This window comes from Anguilla rostrata, chromosome 4 (genome assembly GCF_018555375.3).
Source record: "Anguilla rostrata isolate EN2019 chromosome 4, ASM1855537v3, whole genome shotgun sequence".
Lineage (NCBI taxonomy): Eukaryota > Metazoa > Chordata > Actinopteri > Anguilliformes > Anguillidae > Anguilla > Anguilla rostrata.
The window spans coordinates 37768236-37792400 of NC_057936.1; the positions used below are offsets into that span (position 1 = coordinate 37768236).

A 24165-nucleotide genomic window follows, 5' to 3' on the forward strand; every position below is an offset into this window, starting at 1 on the left:
CAGTTCTTTCCCTTTACCGTTCAGTCTAGTGGAGGGTGTATATTTGGTATGATTTCCTGTTTGTGTTTAGATACATCGTCAGGTACTGTAAACCCCAGAATTAAAGGCAGATTATGGCTGCTGTGTGGCTCATCCGGGTAAAGCACCGCTGTCGCTCTAGTACGTGGATGATCGAATCCCAACCATGCCAGTGCCAACAGCATGGGTAGGCCCAGAGGACCACGTGTAATTGGCGGTCGTGTGCCTCGGCGTTCGGGAGGGATCTGTTCTCTCGCAACCCTCACTGGGAGATTGGGAGTCTGTGAGTCCGCCTGTTAAGGTGCACATGAATTGTCTTCCTCTGACTTATCTCTGTGCGAGCCTTGCTTTGGAGCTGCTACGGTGTGATAAGAGGTGACTCTCAACATTGTGGGCTTTGGATGAGAGCACGTTTTTCTGCACTCTCCTAAATTAATAGCCAGGGGTCCAGTTATGAGTGCTGATATATGATTGTGCGTTCCAAATTGGGAGGAAAAAAGGGTGGAAAAAACTGAAAAAGATAGGTCACTGCTCAATAGTCATTTGTTTATGGCCTGATCTAATCCATAAAGGATTGATCCCCTCTCTTTCTTACTGCTGGGTCATATTTACCAGTGATTAATAATTGATCCATTACACATCTATACTATCATGCCACACCAGTGGAGTCGCTAATCCAAAGGCTGTCAGACCAAAGGCTAAAGGTCACAGAGTGTGCTTTGCTTCTGTAATTACATTATGCACACAAAATGATGCTATCACTGAGAAAACTAGATTTCAGTCTTATTTTCTTCTGCTCTAAAGGAAGAGATTGATCTTATGTTACGAAAGAAGTACAAGGGCTGACTATTCACATTGATGGATAAAGCAATGTTTTTTATTCCAACTGAGCTTTGTATTTTGATGTGAAAAGTATTACTACATGTAAAAATGGACTGGCAGAGTAAATCCAGCTAATCGCTAAGCTGAAATTACTGCCTGCCATTTCGGCAGGGCGTAATTGAGAAAAAGATGCAGAGTGTATGTGTGTGTGTGTGCGTGTGTGTGTGTGTGTGTATAGGTGTGTGTGTGTGTATGGGGGGGGGGGGATCGAAGGAGTGGGTGAGGGCAGTGCTGGTGGTAGGGGGGCGGGGTGTGTGTCCTACAATCGTCATGGTTACCGTTCTTTCCTCTGAAGTGTAATTGCCCATATTTTTGAGAGATCAGAGGAGCGGCTCGACCCCCCTCATTACTCCACAGCCTCCCACAAATTGCGCTCTCCATACTGTTACAATTGCTGCCTCTTTAGTTCCCTCAGCCCAGCCAGAATTAGGCTGTCCTTTATTTCTGTAGCCTGAAAAACACTGACAGACTGTTCTTCACTGCAGTGTATTGCCTCCAAGAAAGAACCATTGGCCCCTCAACCCTCGAGTATGTTCTACATTTGATCTTCAGTGAGGAACCACCAGGCCACACAGACAAATGTTCAGGACGGAATTCACTTTGAGAGAGTGCAGTCATCTCAGAACTGAACTGTATTAAAGTGATAATTCCCCCATTAATTTAGTGTTAATGGTGACATATTAACTGTGGCTTGGAAAACAGAAACATGACGGAAATGGAAATCATCTCTGATGTCCATTTTGTAAAACACTGCTCTACACCTCCGCCTCTGCACTGAACACTAAATGATCAGGGAGTCTGAACATTGAGAAGCAATGTTTTAACAGAGTAATATGGAACATATTATATCCTAAATACTGGCACAGCTAGGGGTCGCTGGTAGGCAAAATGCAAAATGGAATGTTGGCATCCCCATAGCCATGCTGATGCTTGTGATAGATGTTGTTATAAGCTCACAAAAATAAGAAGGCCATTTCAAATAGAAAACTGTAACAGACTATAAGGTGTATCCTTCCACGAGTTAAAGTTATTTAGCCACTAAGAGCAAGAGTTCCATTTCTGAACTTAATTAGCATTAATGAAGAATCTTAATTTTGCCCTTTGTTGTTGTTAATGGCTATTTTCTTCTCTGTGCACCAACAAGAGAAACATTGGACAGACCACTTTGAAGGTCAGTTATTGAGCCAAGGAGGCTTAATGAGCCTCTAAAAGTTTTTATTATGGTTGAATGGCTATGATGTTTCGATACCTAGGATGTTTATTTTACCCAAAGGTGTAATGAAACTCAAATGGTGCACGCACATTCTATACTTAATATACTTAACTCTGCTTTTTTCACAAATATTGGTGCTGTTAGGAAGAATACCAATCCGCATGTAGGTTGGGAACTTTTGATTTTAGCTATCCAGAAAGGGAAATGCAACGACCCTTATATTGTTGTTAATATTTACCTCCTGCAATAGTCCACTAGTATTGTTCTATACATACTGCTCTCCTTTCCACTGATTAACATTTTTGCTGTGGCAGTGTATCCATCCTGTAGAGCTTGTTGGCTGCCTAGTTACTGTTCAAATAAATATCCCAAACTGTACCTATTTTTGAGGGCTTTGATTTTTAGTAATACCATGGTAAACTCTGTGCTACATGTCAGAAACATATTATTCTGATATGGCTTTCATTTAAAATAACAAAAATAATTTCTATTCAAAAGAGCATTATGACCATTATTCATCTATTTTTACTCTAATTTTGATTCATTATTTTCATGCTTTTCACATTTTTCTTTTTCCATTAAGGCTTGTTGTGTTTCAGAATAATATTTATAATCAAATTATTTGTGTATGTGTGTTTTCTATTTAAATGTTTTTTACACATTTGGTTAATGGAGTAGACCTTAATTTGTTCTTAAAAGCACTGTGTTCACAGTCGTAGGACAACACAAATAAAGACATAACTCCAGAAAATGGATTTGCTTTTACATTAATTTGAGCAGAGCTTAACATTGTCTACTAATATATTATATAAGCTACTCTGTTGCCCAAGTGGGTGTATGAAAGTACCTAAGTCCAAGTGCTTTTATGAACAAGACAAGGTTAGTTGCTCAGCCTGGAGAAAGCATACATTAGGGTTAGCTGCTGTGGTCAGATATACAGTGGCCATCTGCAGAAAAACAGTAACCCCACTGCTCTGCTCCTGATGCACGGCTTCACCGGCATCTCCCCCACTCACCCCCAATACAAACAGTATTTACAGTATTTTGCTGCTCCTAACCTACTTGTCCCAGAAGTTGATTTTTTAAAAATCATTTGAATGTGTATAAAATATTTTATTTAAAAAGAGAATTAGTATATATTTTTGTTGAAATTAACAAACTATATCCTACAACTAAAAGCTGCATTTGAACTATTCTAAATCCTGAACATAAAAGTACATAAACATGAAAAATTCATAGATTTGTATTGCCCTGTGAAGTGAATTTTGAAATGTTCACTTGTATTGTGTATTTCTGGCATACATTACATTTGATGAGGAGTCCTATTTAGCTGAAGTTTTTTGTCAGGCAAATGGTTTAATCTGGGAGCTTACACAATTTTCACACGTACCATACGCGGTTACATAAAGAACTAAAAGGCATTCCACTATGGAGACAAGCCAAAGAAGCCTTTTTTCTGAGAGTGAGTTTATAATCCAAGAGTTTGCTTACTTCAAAATGAACACATGACAAATCCTCTGTTCACTCAAAAGATGACCATGCCTAATTTCCTCTTGCTATGTGCAGTACTATCACAGGCATATGCCTTCACTACAGTACTTTTAAGCATAGGCGGGTTTTAGAGCACATGTAGGTGATGTCACTCCGAAATGTAATGACCCCAGAATGGCTTTTAATTACATTTAAAGATGACCAGTGAAAATGTTCTTACATTATTTAGAGCAATGGAGTATAAGCTACCTTAATATTTTGCACGACTGGAGTATTTTATTGGATGCCTATTGGATGGCATAGCTGGTTTGTGGGGGACAGAAAGAACTGCCCTTTTGAATAATAGACCTTTGATTACTACTGTCTTGGCCAGGGTGTATTTTATCGTGAAAAATTACCACTATTCCAAACAGTAAATGCGTTCCAGTGGCAAGCCATTAATTACAGAGATCGTGCTGGTTGTTTTGCTCCTATCTCACTAAACATTATTACCAATTTAGATATCTTGGTCGGTTGTTAGCTAGACAGCTAAGACTGAAGGATTGTTTTTTATTGCTTACTGTGTAGCTGCCTTGCCATCAGTGAGTTTAAGAAAAGGAACCATTATGCAAAATCAGATATGGTAGTGAGTTAGCTGTATAGAGAGACCAGTATTATATCAATCTAATAAAACTGTCATTGTTAAAACATGACAGAATTCCTCTGTAATATCATAGATATTGGACATTTCCATGTGTCTGTTATGAATGTCTTATGTAAAATAATTAGCCACTAGATGTAGTGCTCTCAGTGGCTGCAGTGTGGTTCTACTGATAGAGGTGCATGATGAGGTGTTTTTTTAAGTGTTTGGCCTGACTGACATCAGACAGCACCACTGGCACTTCTTCCATGCCTCCCACTGCCTTCAATACCCCAAGCTATGTTTATCAGGATATTTACTTTTATTTTTACAATGAATACAAACTGGGACTTTGTTTTGTAATGGCGCCTCCAGCACTTTCACTAATTGCCACTGACCTACAGCTCATGCCCACTGTCTTGTGATGTAACTGTAGATGAAAAGATGCATTGCCCTGAGAAATTGTTGTCTTACAACACATACAGAGCCACATTTTGTCCATGGGATACATTATGAAAAACGCAGAAAAACACTCAGTTGGATATTAGGTTATTTGTATTGAACTATTAAGACCCAAAAATTATCATTCAAAATGAAAACCGTTGGAAATTGCTTCAGCCCATATCTGTGATGACTCAGAGGAAAGCAGGGCAGTGAGCAGTCACTTTAATGCTTGTTGTCGAATGTAACTATTGTCAATTTCATTGCTTTGTCAAAACATTTCTAAAATCTCACCCAGCAAAACGTAGTGCAGCACGTAAGCCTAAAAAGACTGGCAATAGAGAAATACCCTAGGGACAATCACAAGAGCATTAGCCTATTTTATACAGAAGGCTACATATTTTTGGTCTGCATGCACATTACTCCAAGTCAACTGAACAATGATATTATTATTATTATTATTATTATTATTATTATTATTATTATACAGTAATAATAATAAAGTCTATTATTATAGTAAACCTGAAACTATTTCTTATATTTGTCCAGTGCTTCTGTTAATTTCCAAACAGTATCTTTGTGCATGAGTTTATGTTCAGTGCTTATTGTATCACGCAGTCTGCCAGTTGGTTTTACTGTGTCCATTCATGCCTGGATCCTTTTAAATAATCACAACCTGTTTCAAGCCTTTAGGCTCTGATAGCTTTATTGATTTCCCTGATACCTGAAATGAAGCCCTTCCTCGTGGTTCCAGGTCGTCTAGTTTGGCGTTATTAATTGGCAATGAGGTTTTAAAAGCCATTGTTTGTAAGGGCATTTCATTAAATGTCGGCAGAAACCAGACACCTCCTCATTATTGGAGTGTAAACGATAACGGCACCTGTACAAAAGAGCGACTCCAGGGAGCAGTCTTGTGGATTGTGGAGCCTGTCCAGCAAAAGCGGGTTTTGCAATCGCTTGTCCTGTCAAAGCACACGTTACTGATTAAGGTGATTCACCGTTCAAGACAGCAGACTTCTCTTTGGAACCACACGCACTGGCCTTTTCTTCCGTTTGTACAAGTCACTGAATTTTATCCCACTGCTGTATTGCCTGCGTACAGCCGCATATGTTTGTTGAATTTATGCTTTAATTAATAAGACTAAATTTATTTGGACAACATTTACTTGTTAACATATCAGATGAATGGTAGCTGAGCTCAGGAAAAAAAAAACATTATTTAAAGGTCAATCACGTGATTAAGCGGAGCACCTGCTTCACACGTTGCCTTTAAAGTTGCAGGACCACACTTTTCTGGAATTAAAAGTGCCGTTACTATAGACATCCTTCGTTTATTTGATCTTTTAGTCCTTTATGTTTTTACATCACACGAACGTCAAGGTAGTTTTATGGCTTTAAAAAAATTACGCATATTCCTCAAGGCTATTTTTTCTGGAATGCTTGAGAAAGTTGTGAAGCCTACCCTGTAAAGGTGCCCCAGTAGGCATCATAACTAGTTAATTTTCCTTTAAAAGCATATTTGTTTTATAGGAAACATTTGTTAGGTGTACTACAATCTCTCTAGTAGACCCATTTCCTCTTCAGTGTACATGCTAGTAGATCATTAAAACTGAACCTACAGAAAGACAGGGTAATTAAGTAACATCAAAATATTTCTCTTGCGCCTAAAAATATAGCCCTAGTGAACAGCCAGTCTTAAGTCCCATCTTATAGAACATGATTAACTTTATGTCTTGCCTGGTATTTACAACTAATAATATACGCGCACTAAAGTGATTGGAAGTTATAAGCAGGAGGTCAAAAATGGTAAAAACACACTCGCCTCTTTAAATCCAAAGGCTTGCATTTCTCCCCGCTGGATTTTTAAAGTACATATGTGCAAGCTGACGGGGATTCATAAAACCATAATAAGACCCGCATACTTACTGTTAACCCTAGTGCTAATGCAGGAGTCATGTAGTCTAGTTCGAGACACAACCGGATCTCCTGATCTACTAGCTGTCTGTCTAATACTTTATTGTTGTTTCACAGCCATACACCCTGAAACACAACATGTGACTGCTAAAGTTATTTGGGTAAGCACGTGTACATCAAAACGCTTAAGCTGTTCATATAAATATGAAGTATTTTTCTTTCGGTGTAATTTTATGACAGCTGATCTTGGGAGTGCTGCCGGCTGATGTCAAATCGAGCCAGCCCACGGCAGCTGAGTCTACATGGAATTCTGATATGTCGCTTCGCTTGGGAGGAGCCTGCACTGCCGGTAGATTGGCAATTACTGGGTCTTTAAAGCATTCACGAGCCCTTCTCTAAATGCAAAAATACCAAGTACCCAAAACGGTTCTGCGTCGTATTTTCCACCATCACCTTTTTAGACAGCACATTCTTTATATTGTAGGCCTTGCTTGTGACTAAAGTGTTTTTTCTATCGGCAACTTAATGGACGGGTGAAATACAAACGACAAAGTCGCCTAATCTTTTTAAAGGCATTGTTTTTTCTAGAACAGCTATTCTAAGTGGCTCCTGCAATTCAGAACTCCTGCCGGTTCTCATAATTAACTGTTCTAAATGGAAAGAGAATACACAAAGGAGAGGACACATTTGCAGCCTGCAGCCACAATTTTGTGAAAATTTGTTACATTACAGATCAGCAGATGCTCTTTTCCAGAGCGACTTACACAACCTTTACATGTGATGGGTACATTGAACATTAATATTTTGATGTTGCATTATTATAGAAAAAAATATACACAAATGTCCTCATCCTTATGAATGAGAGTGCTGATAGCATTAGCGAATACATCAAAACCGACTATTTGAGATTTTCCAGTTAGATTTCTTATTTAATTTGGACAGTTCCTTTCAGCAAAGTTGAAGTTCTAAATGATTTACTGTATGCACAAGCACACGTAAAAATAATGAATATGCAGGTAGGGCCTATATAATCTATCTAATGCATAAAAATAGTAATTGACGTTGTTTTAAGTTGACATTCAGTACTCAGTAACATAGATTAATCACTGAGTTTGTGATCAGTTAATTATATGGCACTGTCATTTGTGTCAAAACATCTGATTCTGTCAAAATATCTTAAGAAAAATTGCAATTGGAAATATTTACTCTTTCACATTTCTACCTCCATAGATTACACCATAAAATGCAGGTGCCAAGAATGTCAAAAAAATGAAAATGGCGACGATGGTGATGGTGCAGTCTTATTTATGAAATATATTCTGTGCAGGGTTCTTTTTTATTGAAATGCACTATTTTTGGTTGCGTTGGCAAGGGAACATCAGTAAGAATGAACTACAAAAGTCGAAATGAGTTAAGATACTATAGGCTCACCGTAGGTTTCAGTTAGGCCTGAACAATTTCTGCCCTGACTTCCTCAGAGTGCTATAACTGTACTATTAAAAATCTGTTCAATTAAAGAAACCCCCTTTGCCATAACATTTTATGTGCATTTTATTTCAGTTTTTTTTTTTAACAACTGGAATCCATATGCTAAAAAAACAAAACATTTGTACTGAAAGCAAAAGCACAATGTTTTAAATTGCTAAGTCATGGGTTTAAAATGCAGTAAGCCTGAAAAAAGACACAAAATAAGATGCCACGGATGCACAAAATGTGCTGGATCACCAGCAGGTCTGCCAACAGTAATTATATTTTTGCACTCTATGGGATGATTGTTGGGGAAACTCAAAGTGTGATATCTGTCCTGAAACTGTGGTTTTCGAAAAAGAGATTGTGTATGTACATATACAAATTCGAATTCAGAGCTCCGACTCACCCTGTTACCACCTTTTCACAAGGCAAGGTGTAGACAGCTCTGGATGTCTTTTAGTTTGCCAGCTGAAAACTATGAATCGCCGCTCTGCTGAAACTGTTGTCAAAGAGCATGCTAATAACATGGTGTACTGAAAAAAAAACATTTAGTATAATAATGAACATGGACACGTTCATATCCCTTAGAAATATTCAAAATGAACTTCTTTAGAGACTGATTATACCTGAAACCACCTAGTGCTATATGCTCACAATGGTTAGGACAGAATCTCTCTCTCTCTCTCTCTCTCTCTCACACACACACACACACACACACACACACACACACACTCTCACTCTCTCTATGTGTGTGTGGGTTGCCCTTTATTTTATTTCAAAGGTATCACCTTTTAAGAAATTGCTGATCCAAATCATCAGGGAGAGAAAAGGGATAAAACCCTCGGAAGTGTATACACACAAAGTGTGCAAATTTGTTCCTTTTTATCGCTAATATACAACAAAATGTATATTTTTCTTTTTCCTGCGATTTTCTCTGCCATTCTGTCCTTTCATTGGTGTACACATTCAAGGGCATTTTGATTTTCATCTCTTTTGGGGCAGACTTGAGATAGCACAAAATAAGGGGTTATTGTTGTTGCCATGGCAACTCACGGCAATTTCGTCCAATTTCCGTAAAAGGGGTTGCTGTAGAACCAAAGAGATGTGACTCCTGTTCCATACATTTAAAAACTGCGCCAAAGCCAGTGCTGATACCAAGGATTACAGTAACATGCGTTGGTATTCAACATTATTATGTATGCAACCTAACAAGCAGTTGATCATAGTACAGTCACTTTAAGAAAAAAACTGGGAGATTAAATTTAAAAAAGCTTTGTATGACATGTGAATGATGTATCTGAGTCCAATCAAGAGATCAAATGAAACAAAAATGATCACAAAACAGAAAATGAGTTTCTCATATATCAGTATGAGAAACAATTAAGAATACCTGCCGTGAGCATGTCTATTGCTTTGAACTGAACGAGTGAAAGGCGGAGTTTGTGTGGATATAATGGGGTGGGAATGAGAGCGGTAGGGGATGTGCCTTAAAAACAAGAAATGGGGGTGGGGCATGCTTGGAGCACTTGTTCTACTGCACGATTGCATACTGCGATGGTGGGGTTCTATAGAGGATCATTATGCCTATTGTTCTGTATAAAGAGGTGAGGTCAACGCATGTCTTTCAAACGAAATCCATGTTAAAAATATCTAGGTTTCTCAGAACCACTTCATTTTCCACAAGAGCAGTGCAGGAGTGGAAGTGAATTGATTTTTCTTTTCTCAGCACTGCCTCTGCAAGAGTGAGGATTATTAGACAATTACCACGGTTATTCTCAAAAATTGTTTAAGAGAAAGCAAAGAGGCATGACATGGCTCTCATCTGACATAATTCAGATGGCCAGGAGGGCCCTGATTCACCCACACAAGGTCACCTGTAATTATCCTCAATGCCATTTCATTCTCTGATTTCCATATGCAGGGTGACGTACAGGGCGTACTGTATATGTACAGAACTGGATATTTTGCTGAAGCATTTCAAGTTCCATATCTGTCCTAAGGACACAATGGCAGTCGCCCAACTATTTTAACTATTTCCTTTTGGAACCCAAGTTCTATAACTATCATAAAGAAGTGTCATCTGTACGTCCCCTCAATGCACCATGAATGTATAATTCAGAAAGGTTGCTTGTACAAAGAGAACGGTTCCTTTAAAACCAATGTGCCATATTGCACATAGCTTTGACAAAAATATTTCTCATTATTTCTCTAGTTTATAGGGCTCATTAAACTCAGGTATTCAGTGTTATATTGTACAGATATTGGTATTCATATTCTTTTTCCACACATAAGTTTTTAAAACTGCAAAAATGTTGAATACCTCTGATCGTTCACAAGATGCTTTAAATGCTCAAATTAATGCAGGAAAATATTTATATCCCACTGAATTTCAGTTGCATGAAATCTGGCTTAATTTTTCAGGGTCTACCCACAGCAGAAAATATTACAAATTCACAGAAATAAAAGGGTTACTTAATTTTGAGACCATGACCAGAACATCTTTAATAATTGCAACGTTTAGTCATCAGCAAAGCTGAGTAAATCCTTCTTATGGAAATTTTTTCCAAAGGCGAATTCTCTCTCCTCTGACTGTTTCTGACAGATAAGGCTTTAAAGATTGCCAAACAGGCTGCACTGTCAGGGCGGCAGCCCGTCTCAGAAGCCGGATTCGCTTTGACATCATCATGTGGTTTACGAATCCTTTATCTTAAGGAGCAGTATGTTAGGAATAAAGCTGAGATAAAGATTTCTTTGTAGGGCTATGGTCTGCATTTGCTGAGTCATGCCAAGGCATACCTAATATCAGAGTGGGATTGAACCTGCGCATTTACAGTACAACATCCACAGAACATGAATCGTAAATAGTATAACCTTTTTGTGCATATATAGCATTTCAAAACAGATTTAAATGTTTGGAAAGAAATTCTGTTTTTGATGTGAGGGAACTGTGAAAACCTTTTGATTGTTCTCTTTTCTGTATTCTAGCTCTGTAATGGTGGATCGGTGACTGATCTAGCCAAAGGCATGCTGAAGAGGGGGGACCGAATGGACGAGGCCATAATAGCGTACATATTACACGAAGCGCTCATGGTGAGGGTGTGTGCATGGCGTGTGCGTGCTTGTGCGTGCATACACTTCTAAGTGTGCGTACACACAACCTGCTAGCCTTTCTGGAACATCTTCACCCAATGGCAAGACATTTATTTCCCCAGCCATAGCTGTCTTTTCATTTAGTATGCAAAATTTGCCCTGTGTAAAACAGGTATGCGAGGTCTCATCTTTACATCTTTTTTAGGCCAACAGCACTGGTGCGATGCACGGTATCTGCACAATGTATGCAATGCTTTTATGATATAGCCTTTTAGTGCGCTTCATAATGGCCCTGTAATTCGCTTTGGATAAAAGGAACAAGTGCCATATTAATAATAATTATAGCAGGACAGCTATTGTGAAAATATGGCTCCGGTTTAGAGCCGCTTGAAGGAGTTTTGAACTTATGCCTGTGATACATTTGAGGCATAGGGGGAAAAACGTGTGTGAGTTGTGGTCTGTTGAATAGGGTTTAACAAGTTTGGGTGTGATTTTATTGGGAGAGAGGACATTTTCTCCCCATTTTGCTCTTTGGCCTCCCTACACCTTCAGACGCCATGTTTAGATGCATGAGCAGCAAGCAGTAAGCCGTTCCTCCTCAGAGCTGATGTGGGGTGACAGGCCTGTCTCTCCTCCTGCCAGGGGCTCCAGCATTTACATGCCAACAAGACCATCCACCGTGACGTCAAGGGAAACAACATCCTGCTGACCACTCAGGGAGGGATTAAGCTGGTCGACTTTGGTTTGTAATAATTAATTATTGTATGTGTGTGTGTGTGTGTGTGTGTGTGTGCAAGAGTGTCTGGGTTATTTTATACATTTTGCATTTATATGTGTGTGCTAGTTTGTGCATGAGTGTGTATGTGCATTTGTGTACCTATGTAAATGTGCACGTGTGGGTGTGGATGTGTGCAAGAGTGTGTGGGTTATTCAGAATTTGTATGTGTATGCTAGTTTGTGCATGAGTGTGTATATGCTATATATGTGTATGTACATGTATGTGTGTGTTGGGGAGGGGTGTGCAAGAGTGTGTGGGTTATTTTGTACATTTTACATTTGCACGTGTATGTGTATGTTTGTGTGTGAGTGTGTATGTGATTTTGTGTGCAATTATTGTGTGCAAGTGTATGCGCGTGCATGTGTGTGCGAGAGCGTGTGGGTGATTTTGTGCATTAAAATATGTTCCTGTGTGCGTGCTAGTTTGTATGTTTATGTATGCGCTTTTGTATACATATCACAAATACAAGTGCATACGTGTGCATTCTCACCCACTGATGCGCTAAGCTTTTACTGCCGTGGTGCTTGCAGAGTTAACTGCTTCCCACTTTGTAAAGTGCAGAGAACATTAACAGTGCACAGGAAGAATATGGACGGTCATGATCAGTAATGCAGTTCCAGGGAACATTGCTTTTTAAGGCTGCGCATTAAAATCAAAGCAGACCTGCTCATTTGTCAGCAGTGCAGAGCGCTTTAATGTACGTATTATTATGGGTTCGGAATAATTTCTTTTACATTTTCTCGCAGAAATTGAGCTCTTGGTCATCCTTGCCTGCTGCAAACAGGCCGAGGAGCCCTCCTGAATGCTTTAGTTTAATCCCACAACTGAATCTTCCATTTTCTCCTGAGGAAGTGGAAGCATAGCCAATCAATTGCATTTATTCAGTTTTAGAGCACGTGCAATTCAATTAAACCAGACTTTTTCAGATTTATTCTAACAAACTCTAATGGTGATGAAGACTGGAAAATTAGAGAAACAGGAAGAGAAGTGAGCCTGAAAATTGTAGTTACCTGAGCTGGAGGGGGCTGCTTTTTTAAAGAGCTAGTGAGCATGCTGTTTACAAAGAATCCTTCTGTCTCCAACTTTGCAATCCTCACTTTTATATGCAATTATTAAAACATAAGCATTACAAGGGCAACAAAATTTAAATCAAAATACATTGTTCAGAGTAAAGGCTATTTCAACTGTTAACAGCATAATTTCCTATTTAAATATGATTTGGTCAGTATTTCCATACAGTGAATTAATAGCTTGGGACATTTACTGATGATAAAGCAGTCGAACATTTTTAGCAGATGTCATATATACACATAGTTTTGTAGCTGGAGCCAGGCTAAAATGGTTATGCCCTACAGTTCCTGAAGGCCACAGACAAAACACGTTGCTTCATAGGCTACTGATATTCACTAAGTAGCAATTTGCTTTTGCCATCAGTTGTTCATTCTGGATTTTTTATTAACCGTGAGCAATACATTTTGTCATGCCTGGTGACACAGCATAATAATAAACTTTTTTCAGTCAGCAAATACAAGTTGCTTGCCTAATTTTTATATAGTGTTAAAGCAAATGTAAATGACCTTTGACTGGCTAATGTTGATAACGATTAAATGTTAATTTCTATATAACACTGCAATAATGTAATGCATTCACAGTTTTTTGCTTCACAAGTTAAGTTTTAGAAATTTAACAGAAGCCTCTGCATAGGCATGTGGAAATTAAAATGAACATTTAAAAAAATATGGTATTTTTAGTGCCAGTTCATAATCAACAGGCTGGCTTGCATGGGTCCATATACTGATCTGTCATTAAAGAAATCACTTGCTGGGAGTAAATTAAACCATTTTTTGAACTGCAGGATTTGTAGCATTGTAATCCAAATACGCTACACACTTGTCTTTAATTTGTAGTAGATTGTACCATTAGCCTATATTTGCTATGAACACAAGCAATTGTTATTTAATTTGATTTTGAAACAAAATTAATTAACTGTCATCTTGGAGTAGCAACTGTCTGTCTTCCCATGATTGGATATCTTCCTGTGCCAGAGAACTCAATATAGTGTGTCTGAGATTTAAGCATGAAAAGGCAGGTATTTTAAAGAGTCGCATGACCACTCTGTCATGACTATGGGGGCTAATCACTCCATGAAAACTCTTTTTTGTTGGCGCAAACCTCATATCTCAATACGTTGAGAAAAGTGGCACTTATTGGAAGACAGCACAAGATTAATCTGGAAGGTTTGATTGAATTGCATATGCTCTTGAACAATCAAAGTGCAATTTAGTGAATTCTCCTGAATGTCTCTTTCCATTAGAGCTCAAAGATTTCAACTTTTTAGAACTGAATACGTTAGCGCAGCATTTACATTAGAAAACATCAGGCCCAAAACAATACTGTAGTATCTCTTTTGAATAATCGACATTGTTATGTATGTAAAGCAGTGTATTATTAATGCCAAAAAAGCTTTTAAGTCCTTGATCCTCTTTCTGCTCTGAAATGCTTTGAGGTGCCCCCATTTTGATAAACACCCTTTCAGCATTCTCTGCACAATCTCACTTTGAACTCTCAAGATTTTTAAAAGGTAGGATTTCAATCTAATCAATACAATGCGGTGTCATTCGCTTTACATTAATCTGTTTTGTCACAATAGCTTTAACTAAATTCAGTGACTGCTGATTGTGTGATGGTGGATAATATTTGAGAAGGAAAAACAATGCAACATATGTTTGAGTCCTTTGCTCATTTTGAATTCAAAGCTTTATAGTGGTAGTGTTATATTAAGCATCCCCATATATCCAACTCTCAATTCACTCCTAATTTGGAATGTTCAATCTGTGACCGCAGCCATGTTAATGTGTGACCCCACTGCCGATTCGGGAGAGCGCAGACAACCACTGTCCTCTTCTGAAAGAATACGTGCTTCTTTTCATATCGCAGGCTACAGCCAATCTCACACAGAATAGAGTCGGAAGATGTGGCATATTTGACATGTCTTCCACGGGTGCCCGATTGATCAGTGGTGTAGAGCGATGAAATGTGGACACCAAAGAATCTCAACCCCCCCACCCCCCTTCATACCATGGGGCATGCAACCACCAATTCACATGGCCCTATGGGGCTGACAGTCTGCGCTGGCATGGTCCGAACTTGATCCAAGGCCATGGGGCTCATCCATGCAGCACAGCATGGTGCTTTGACTGAATGTGCCATGCTGTCCTCAGCCCAAGTCTTTACCTCTGGCTACGCTCCCTCAGCAGAAATTACTGACTTCCAATAACTGCGGTGTCGGCCCCAGTGGAAGGCAGGGCAAAGCACTGCTGTGCAGAATGGTGGGGTGGGGGTTTGGTATAACTGAACACAGGATGAACAGCCGCTAGGTTCAGGTTGCAGTGGACAGGAAGGTTATGCGTAGCATTTATGGAACATCACACCTGGGTCACGGTTAGATATGCGGCTTTACCTGCCCTCTGCCACGGTCGGCACTCAATTTCCCTGAATTTGCATCTGTGGATTTGAATGAAAATGTTTTGTATGTTTTTCCTTGGTCTCTTTTCTAAAATCTCTGGAGAGGTTGCAGCTGTGGAAGGATTTGATTTCTACAAATCTAAATTCTGCTGTCATATGAACCATTACGTAACTTTCATCTGTCGGCTGGTGAGACACTAATTCAACTGCAGTGCCTCATGACGTGAATGGTAAAAGAAGTGATGATTGCTGGTGGCTTACGTACAGTAAGTTGTCCTCAAGGGCAGGCTTACAGAGTATGGAAAAATCCAGGATCACAGGGCTGAAAAGACTGTCAGAGAACATCATAGCAGAGGCTAAGGGAACATTTATTGAGAATTTAAATTTCCCATCTCTGATCCCCTTTCCTTTGCAAACCACCTGAAAATGAAAAAGTATTTTCAGAGTATTTTCTTAGATATCGTGGTATGGCTATAGTGCATCGCACTGGCTTGCTGACCCAAAGAATTTCCCCTTTATTTTGAGCTTCAGCCAGTCTCAAATGAATAATTTCAGAGATCATTTCATACAGATAATAGAGCCTTTTGTTTTATGATGTGATGTTATCTGTTCTTTCCCTGTTACTGAAGCCAAGTGTATGAATCAATGCCCCTGATACAGAATCTGACATTTTATTCTCATTTCTTTACTGAAATTAAACTGGTAATGAGTTTAATATATTTGTGAGGATTAGAAAACATGCTAATAAGTGGTGCATGTAAAGATAAAATATGTTATTTTTATTTTTAAGAAGTGTTTGAAGATATGAATGTTCAAATCACATTATGAGCATGGAGCGTTCATAAACCAGATGATTTATCTTTCAATATTTCTATTATTATTATTATTATTATTATTATTATTATTGTTGTTGTTATTATTGTTATTATTATTATTACTTCACTTCTGTATGATTTTCAATTGCTGAAAGATCCAATATGAGTGCCCTACCTGGGAATTAATCGTGTGATCTTCTGGTTAGAAGTTCAGATCTGGATCCCCGAGCATACCTTGAGGGAAAATGTGTGGGTTTGGTGAGGTTTCTGGGTGGGAGAGGGGGTTCACGTGCCTGGCACTCCATGCATGCTCAGTATCATGCTGCGATAATCTGAACCATGAAGCTGGGTGTGTTGTGCGGAGCACACGGTCGGCTGAGCAGCAGAATTGATAAAGCCCCCGCAGTGACTCATCACTGAAAGAAAGACATTATTGGGCGAAAAAGGGGCCAAAATAGAATAGAATGGAAGAAAGCGGCTTTTCAGTTTCTTCATAAATATTCAAATTGACAGCGTTATCTCTCTGATAATTATTAAGCATCGCCCAGAGGCCTAGCTTCTGGGTAATGTAGTGGAAAAAAAAGGGAGAGAGGAATTTTTTAATCTGCGTGTGTACATGCACATGTGTGTGTCTCTGTGTGTTTCTGTGTGTGTGCGTGTGTGTGTGTCTGTGTGTGCCTGTTTGTGTGTGTGTGTGTGTGTGTGCAACCATGTGTAGTGCATTGTATGTGTGTTCATATATGTCAGTTTGTGCATGTATGTGTGGGGGGTGGGTTTTCTTTTGTGTGTACATGACAATATGCGTGGGTATGTATGCAAGCTTGTGCATGTGTTTGTGTGTGTGTGTGTGTGTGTCTGTGTGTGTGAGAGAGAGGGTGAGCAGAGAGAGAGAGAGAGAATTTCTGGATGGGCATGTTTGTGTAGAAGCAATTTGGAGCACAGTGTATTCATCTTGAAAATGTTTCTCGCTCCTTTCCCATTTCAATAATCACTTTTGATCTTTGTTCATTGCTCATCATTTCTGATGCTACTTAAGCCCATGAAGTCAGTCAAAGGGGGAGAGAGTAGGTCAATTTATTCTGATTTTTGAATCCACTCATCCAATGTCAGCATTGTAGCATTTTGTAAAATGGTGCCTCCGCCCCCAGGGCCTCTATATTACGCTACAGTGAGTATCCACTCCCCTGTGCATGTGCTAATATACATAAATAGGGAATCTCCTGCAAGCCACCATATTCCCTAAGCTTCTCCATGACTGTCGACCATTTTTAGATATGGTTTGCTCCTTTCTTTCACAGTCCATTAGAGATTTACATGCTAATTTGTTTGGACTGAACTCATGGCTGCGAGCAAGACGCTGGTGATCATCCGGGTACTTTTCCACGGACATCACAATGTAGTCAAAACAGCCTGGAACTGAATGAAAAATGAAAACAGCTTGGAGACTTCTGTCAGTAGTCATATTTTATGTAATTACATTTTCTGTTTCATTGGAGAAGATTCTTTTCCTATTGTTTGTTTGCATAATAGAATGTCTATAATTTAGTGTTGGGAATCTAAGATACGTGGACTTGTTAAACATTTCCCTAATTTTCAGTCTTTTTTTCTGCTAAGCCTCAAGGCTTCAATGAGAACATTATTCCAATGTAACCGTTAATGTTCATTTTTTCATGAATAAATATTATTACGGGTGGGTGGTTTGGGAGGGGGACACTGAATGATAAGACATGTCTCTAGCAAAGCATCTCTTTTTCCAGAAAGCAAAAACAAAAGTAAAATTCTCCTTATCTGCCTTGCTGCTTCTCATTGGAATGTTCTCAGTGGATCTCCATTCAAATGATTTAAGTCCCGTGGGTTGCATAACTATTTGTATCTCAAAATGATTCATCATTTGCATTAAAGGCATCACTTTGTGTGTGCGTGAGTGTGTGTGTGTGTGCGTGTGTGATCCTCCTGCATGTGTTGGTGTGAGTTTTCGTATGCGTGGGCTTAAGCTCTTCAGATTTTATTTGAAACAGTTCTACAGACGTGATGCCCTGTGGAAGCACAAACATTTTCTGTGCAAAGTTACCAACAAGTAAGAATAATGTATTGAGGATAATGTATTTTACGGTAGCTCATACATTGTTTCAAACCAAACCATTTAGTAAAATATAAAAAATGAACTTTTTGTTCATTTTTCAGCGTGTGACTGCTGAAACCGAGCTGAGTAGAATGGAAGGATCTGCAGATCCCGGCCCACGCTAAACCCATGCATTTCAGTCGGGGGAGCTCATACCTTACATCACCTCTCAGCGCATTTGTTTTATGATGCATTAGATGCATTTGATGCATGTGTTGCTCGTCGTCCAGTCATGTTGATCCCCTGTCTTGTGCTCTGTCCAGGCGTGTCCGCTCAGGTGACCAACACGCGGCTGCGTCGGAACACCTCCGTGGGAACGCCATTCTGGATGGCCCCTGAGGTAGACCCCGTCTAACGCTCCCAAAACCAAACGTTCAACATTTCTTATTGAAGTTATTATGGGGCATTGTGGGACTGGGTTTATCATCACGGCTATGGCTTGGGCTTAGACTACCGTTTGGACTAAGAAAAGAGCTAGGGGCTTTTGGTTTTTCAAGATTTTTATTTTATCTGAATGCATATCTGTGTGTCCTAAGGGTAATGATTTGGGGAGTAGTTAGGCCCAGTTGTATTACTGTTCTTGTACATTTTAGCATCATGTTTTATGTCACTTGCTGCAGTAATTCTGGCTCTGCAATTGTGAGCAGGTATCTGGGATTGAATGCACTTTGCTTGCAAATATTTTATAATAATTAAAAAATACTACTCTGATTACTAATAATCACTAGTCCTTTTAGGCCTACACAATGAGTGTATTATATAGTAAGTGAATATATACTCACTGTGAAATGGCAACAATCTGTGGAGCCATCTCAGGCTGTAGTTATATGTTCTTTTATCTTTATTAACTTTTTTGAACACAAACTAAAATTATTTTAAAATTGGTCTCTGTAAGCATCCTAATTCAGAGGTCTCGGTGTCTTTTATAATTTGTTTTATTATTTATCTTTCTTTTTTTATTTGCCTGCTGTCCCATAGTTTACTTAAGTTTACATGCAGTTTACATAAAGGTGGATTAGAAGAGGAGGTCCAGGGAGGAGGTCCGGTTTCTGCAGCCAGGTCTACGTAAAGATTTAAACTTATTTGAAAGAAAAAATACCTTTCAAAACAGGTATCCAAAGTGAGGAGAACCATCCAGAAGGGATGGATTGATTATAGACTTTGATAAGAATTGAGATATTACATATATTTATTGGAAATATTTCAAACCAGAAGAGAAGAGAACTAGCTGGCCAGACAGATGGAGTACGTTAATGAATGAGACCAGTCAGGACGCACTTTTCTAAGAACTACAAAGATTGATCCTGGTGTTTATCTACAGTAAATCAGATTGATTGTGTTCTCAAAAGCTACAAATTAATTTTGTGTCAGACAAAAATGATACTTCTGTAATAGTGAATATTGGTATTGGGGGAAAATACTAGGCAAAAGGTGAGTCATCTCAAGTTACTTCTTTTTGGATGTCTAATGATTTCTAATCTTTGATTTCTGCACCATCCTGTCTAGCCTTTATTTTTTTAAGCTGTCAATGGTATTATTATATTTTGTATGTTCTTCAAATGTTCTGACGTAACAGGCTTTGGCTAACCTTTCTTTATGGCCAGAATACAAAGCTATTTCAAACTGGAATTTTGGAACTGAAACTTTTGTGGTACATTTGCTTGTTGAGGCGAGCGGGGTCCTCTCTGAAGGATTTTTCTCTTTGTCTTTCTGTCTTTCTCTCTCTATATCTATCTTTCTCTCTTTCTTTCTCTCTGATGGGGATCACCCTACAGGTGATTGCTTGTGAACAGCAGCTCGACTCGACCTATGATGCCCGCTGTGATGTCTGGTCCCTTGGAATCACTGCCATTGAGCTGGGGGATGGAGACCCTCCACTGGCCGACCTTCATCCAATGAGAGCGCTTTTCAAGATCCCCAGGTGAATATCTTTCTTCAAAACCTGGTTCCATATCTAGTACAGACTGATGCTTGATTGTAGAGAGTTTTCCTTTTGATGCCACTGCATCACGGCCATGAGTGAACTGGCAGTTTTGTCATGTATGATATAAGGTAAAATGGGAGAAGAAGCCCCCTTTAAGAACAATGTCAATATACTGGTAATTAGAATTTATTTGGATGGCAGTTCAGCATTTGCATAATGTTTGTGTTTATACTAGTTCCCTCTCAGAGAAAATTGTATTTTTTCCTCTAGATTTTATTTTAAAATTTTACATTTATTTATCTTGTGCTCTGTAATTTTCATTGTCTCTAGTTTGTTTTATATTGTCTGTTTGCCATCATGTTATATGTGCTGCTGCCTGCCTTGGTCAGGGCACTCTTGAAAAAGTCATGAAAAAAAGTCAATATTTCTAATCTCGATGAGGTTTTCCTGGTTAAATAAAGGCTAATAATAAAAATAGTTTCAGTAGGCGAATTTGTTGTTATAACAAAAAATAAAATCATGTAAAGGGGCAGAAAGCCCCCCAGGGTCCACCTTGCTCCAGCTGCCATTGATGTTTACAGACCTTATCATTTATATTTACATTTTTTCAAATCAACTCCATCTTTTAAAGTTGGCGTTGTTTACACTTACAGTACAAAAGTGAACAGTTTTTAAGGAGAATTGAGTGGCTTGGTCATTTTATTTGTAATAAGCCATTTGGAAATGAGAAATCAGTGTACAGGAGAAACATAATATGAATTTGTTAATTCATTAAATTATTAATATTGTGTAAATGAATTTGCAAATAACTGCAACATTTAATTTAATAAAAATATTGGTGACAGATTGAAAAAGCAATATTAATGAAAATATATTTCACATTCAATTCATAAATGCAATTACCAAATTTTTAGCAACATTTTTTCCATTCAAAATTAGGTGACTGACGCTGACGAGGTACCCGATGAGTAAGAGCCAGCGTCTAGGTATCTAGAGGGGTATAAATCTAGGCTGTCAAAAACGGTCTGGCTTAACCCAAAAATAGCACAGACTTTATCCGGATACAGCCTAGCTGTGTTTAGTTGGCAAGAAAACTTTCACCTTTCAAACAAATGTAGCCAGGTTTTCATCTGAATGCCTTTCACTGATTTTTAACCAAATTTTCTCCACAAATATGTTCACTGGGTAGTGATCAATGCTAATGGAATCTAGTTAGTGAGGCATGTACATAAATCTGTGTCTTTATTGCTGTATCCTCTAGAAAATTCAAATAAATTCTTAAAGATTAATTTTGGGCCAAAATACCTGGGGGCTTTTTTCCCAAAATCCAAGCAGGTTTCTTTTCTTTTTCTACCTTTAAAAAATTAATTTTCCAGATGATGCAGAGTCCTCGTGTCTGGATTTATGAATCCTAAAAAAAAGCTTCCTCAGGCAAATTATATTGTCAAGATATGCTTCAGATTTACTTTTTTCATCTTAGCTGGACATAATAAAAGTATTCACTTATTATATCTCATTTTTCCATCTCTGTGAACTGAAACAATAAGAAACCCAGTGTAGCATCACAATTATGCCTTATCAATATCAAGCTAATACAAAAGCATGAAACTGATACAAATCAATTTCCATTTATAAGAAAACACTATCAAAGTTAGTCAACAGAGGTTCACTGCAGTTCAAGAAACTGCCAAATCGGGCAGTGGCATAAAACATTGCATTTGTGCTGGAGTAAATTATCAATTCTACTACTGACTATCCGTGCTACCTCCACCAGGCCCATCTGTGCTACTTTTGTCGGCAAAATCGGGCCCTATGAATTGTATAAGTATTTGCTTTCTGTAGAGGAGAAAGAGAAAACAAATAATGAATTTTGCTGTCGTTCCATGAGAACCATCCAGAATTGCTTTTTGACAGTTGTTTTGACCCTAGGGTTAAGCAGCCCTGGACGTGAAAGTCCAGGTTTTTTTTATTCCATTCCAACTTGATTGAACAGTTTGTTTGATTATGAAGAGTCTGGGCCTGAATACGCAAGTGTACATGATGGAATTACCTCAGCACATGGTCACGGAGTACCTCAGCACATGGTCACCTGTGTTCATTAAGTATAGTAATGTATCCGTTATATAGATTTGGGAAGTAAAAACATGAACAATTCCAAATGTGAATTTTTTTAAATTTGCTTTTAAATGTTTTTCTTTGTTCTTCGTTTACAAAAAAACTGTTCATGATCTCCTTTGACTAGAAAAGGGGTAGGCAATGTTGATTCTGGAGGGCTAGTGTGTATGCAGGTTTTTGTTTCCACCAAATACCTGGTTAAACGAGATAACTGGATATATAAACCAACACAGGTTCACTGGCAGATTCGATCACAGTAAAATGTTTCATATAGGAGCACAAGAACAGCCGTCAGCTGTCATTAATGTGCTTCTCAAGAAATACGGCTAAAATGTCAGATGCTGTAAATGTTAGGGCTAATTAAGTAATTAAGAGAAGTTGGCATGAAAACCAGAAACAGATATGACCCTCATTGCTCATGTCTGGGCTGGATAAATCTCTTTCCTTAAAACAGCCTGATGCAGGACTGGCTGTGATTGCAAGGCTGAAAGCTGGCTTTCATTGTTAGCAGCTTTGTTAGGCTTAAATGCTGCTTAGTTATTGCATGGCTCCCTGCCCATTCACATTGTTATCCTGCTCATTCTATGGGAGAAAGAAATTGGCCTATTTTGTCAGGCCGCCTCTGAAGGAGAAATTCGATAATCTATTGTGCTGTGAAGTCATGTTTATATTCAGCTGCAGTGCTAACTTACATCAGTGATGTCATCTCAGAAGCTGTGTTTGGTTGGTCCCCACCCCCCCACTGTGTCTAATTGGGTCACAGACCGCCGCTGTGGCTGTTCCATCTATCGCTAGGGCCTCCAGGCGTGTGGATGCATCACGTGGCTTCCTCTTGACCTCCCTTTGCGACAACCCCGCAAGAAAGATCTCCAGAAGCACTGGAAGTCTGACCAGCACCCTCAAAACATGCTTGAAAATGTTGCCGGGGAGGAGGGGGGTCTGGGGGGCAGGGGGATGGCACTGATGTGGGCCCCTCTAATTACAACAATTATTATTTAGAATGCTCATCCTGTTTCCTCAAAACCTTCTGCTAAAAAAAAAAAGGGGGGGGGGGGGGGGTTGTTTCAAATACATACCAACCACGTGAACTTGCAGCTCTGCCAATGTATCTGTTTGCAATAATAAAGATAGTGTGGTTGAAAAAACGTGGTAACATTGCTAGATTTATTGCAACTACCTAAGCATCATTTACAACATTACATCACATAGGGGAAAATAAGGCTCAAAATTATTATTTCACAGAAATGAGGTGGTGTAACAGCTGTGAAGCAACGGGCTACCAAATATTTCACGATTGCACTAAAAGGCAGAAGCTTACCCTGACACATTCGGTGGCGCAGGACCAGTGAGTCTGTTCTTAACCAGCTATGGGGGGAACAGGACCGCGAGCGCCCCACATTGTCCCCTCACAAAGGCGCTGCACTGAATCACCTGTAAGCCATGGCAAATTACGGCAATCTCCTCCTCCGGCGTGGGCCTGCAATCACAGGGCCGTTATCTCATTGATGCATCTAAATTACTCTGGAGTGATGTGCTGCCCGGCTCTCACAAGCCTGACCTGCATTCAGAGGACAGGATGATTTGGCTTTGGGGGGGGGGTGGATTCTAGCTTCATGTCCTACACCCCCCCCCCCCCACCACCACCCCCATTTAAAGGGCAACAAGGACTATTCCCTGGAAAATAATAAGTAGTACTCAACAATTATGTGTCTGTTGTGTGTATGGATTTCGTTATTGATGTTAAGAAACAATCTATTCCTTTTTACAATAGCTGGGATGAAGTGCCTGAGGCATTGCTTTTGTTTGTG

General features: G+C 39.1%; 1 protein-coding gene across 4 annotated transcripts in view; it reads left to right on the forward strand.

Moving 5' to 3' along the window:
• myo3a (myosin IIIA) overlaps positions 1-24165 on the forward strand; it is an 86926-nt gene that overhangs the window by 11453 nt on the left and 51308 nt on the right. For all 4 annotated transcript variants that reach the window (XM_064332499.1, XM_064332501.1, XM_064332500.1 and 1 more), the window contains exons 4-7: positions 11034-11138; positions 11781-11880; positions 18582-18658; positions 20094-20239. In XM_064332499.1, coding sequence (XP_064188569.1) covers positions 11034-11138; positions 11781-11880; positions 18582-18658; positions 20094-20239 — 428 coding nt within the window. The remainder of the gene's footprint in view (positions 1-11033; positions 11139-11780; positions 11881-18581; positions 18659-20093; positions 20240-24165) is intronic.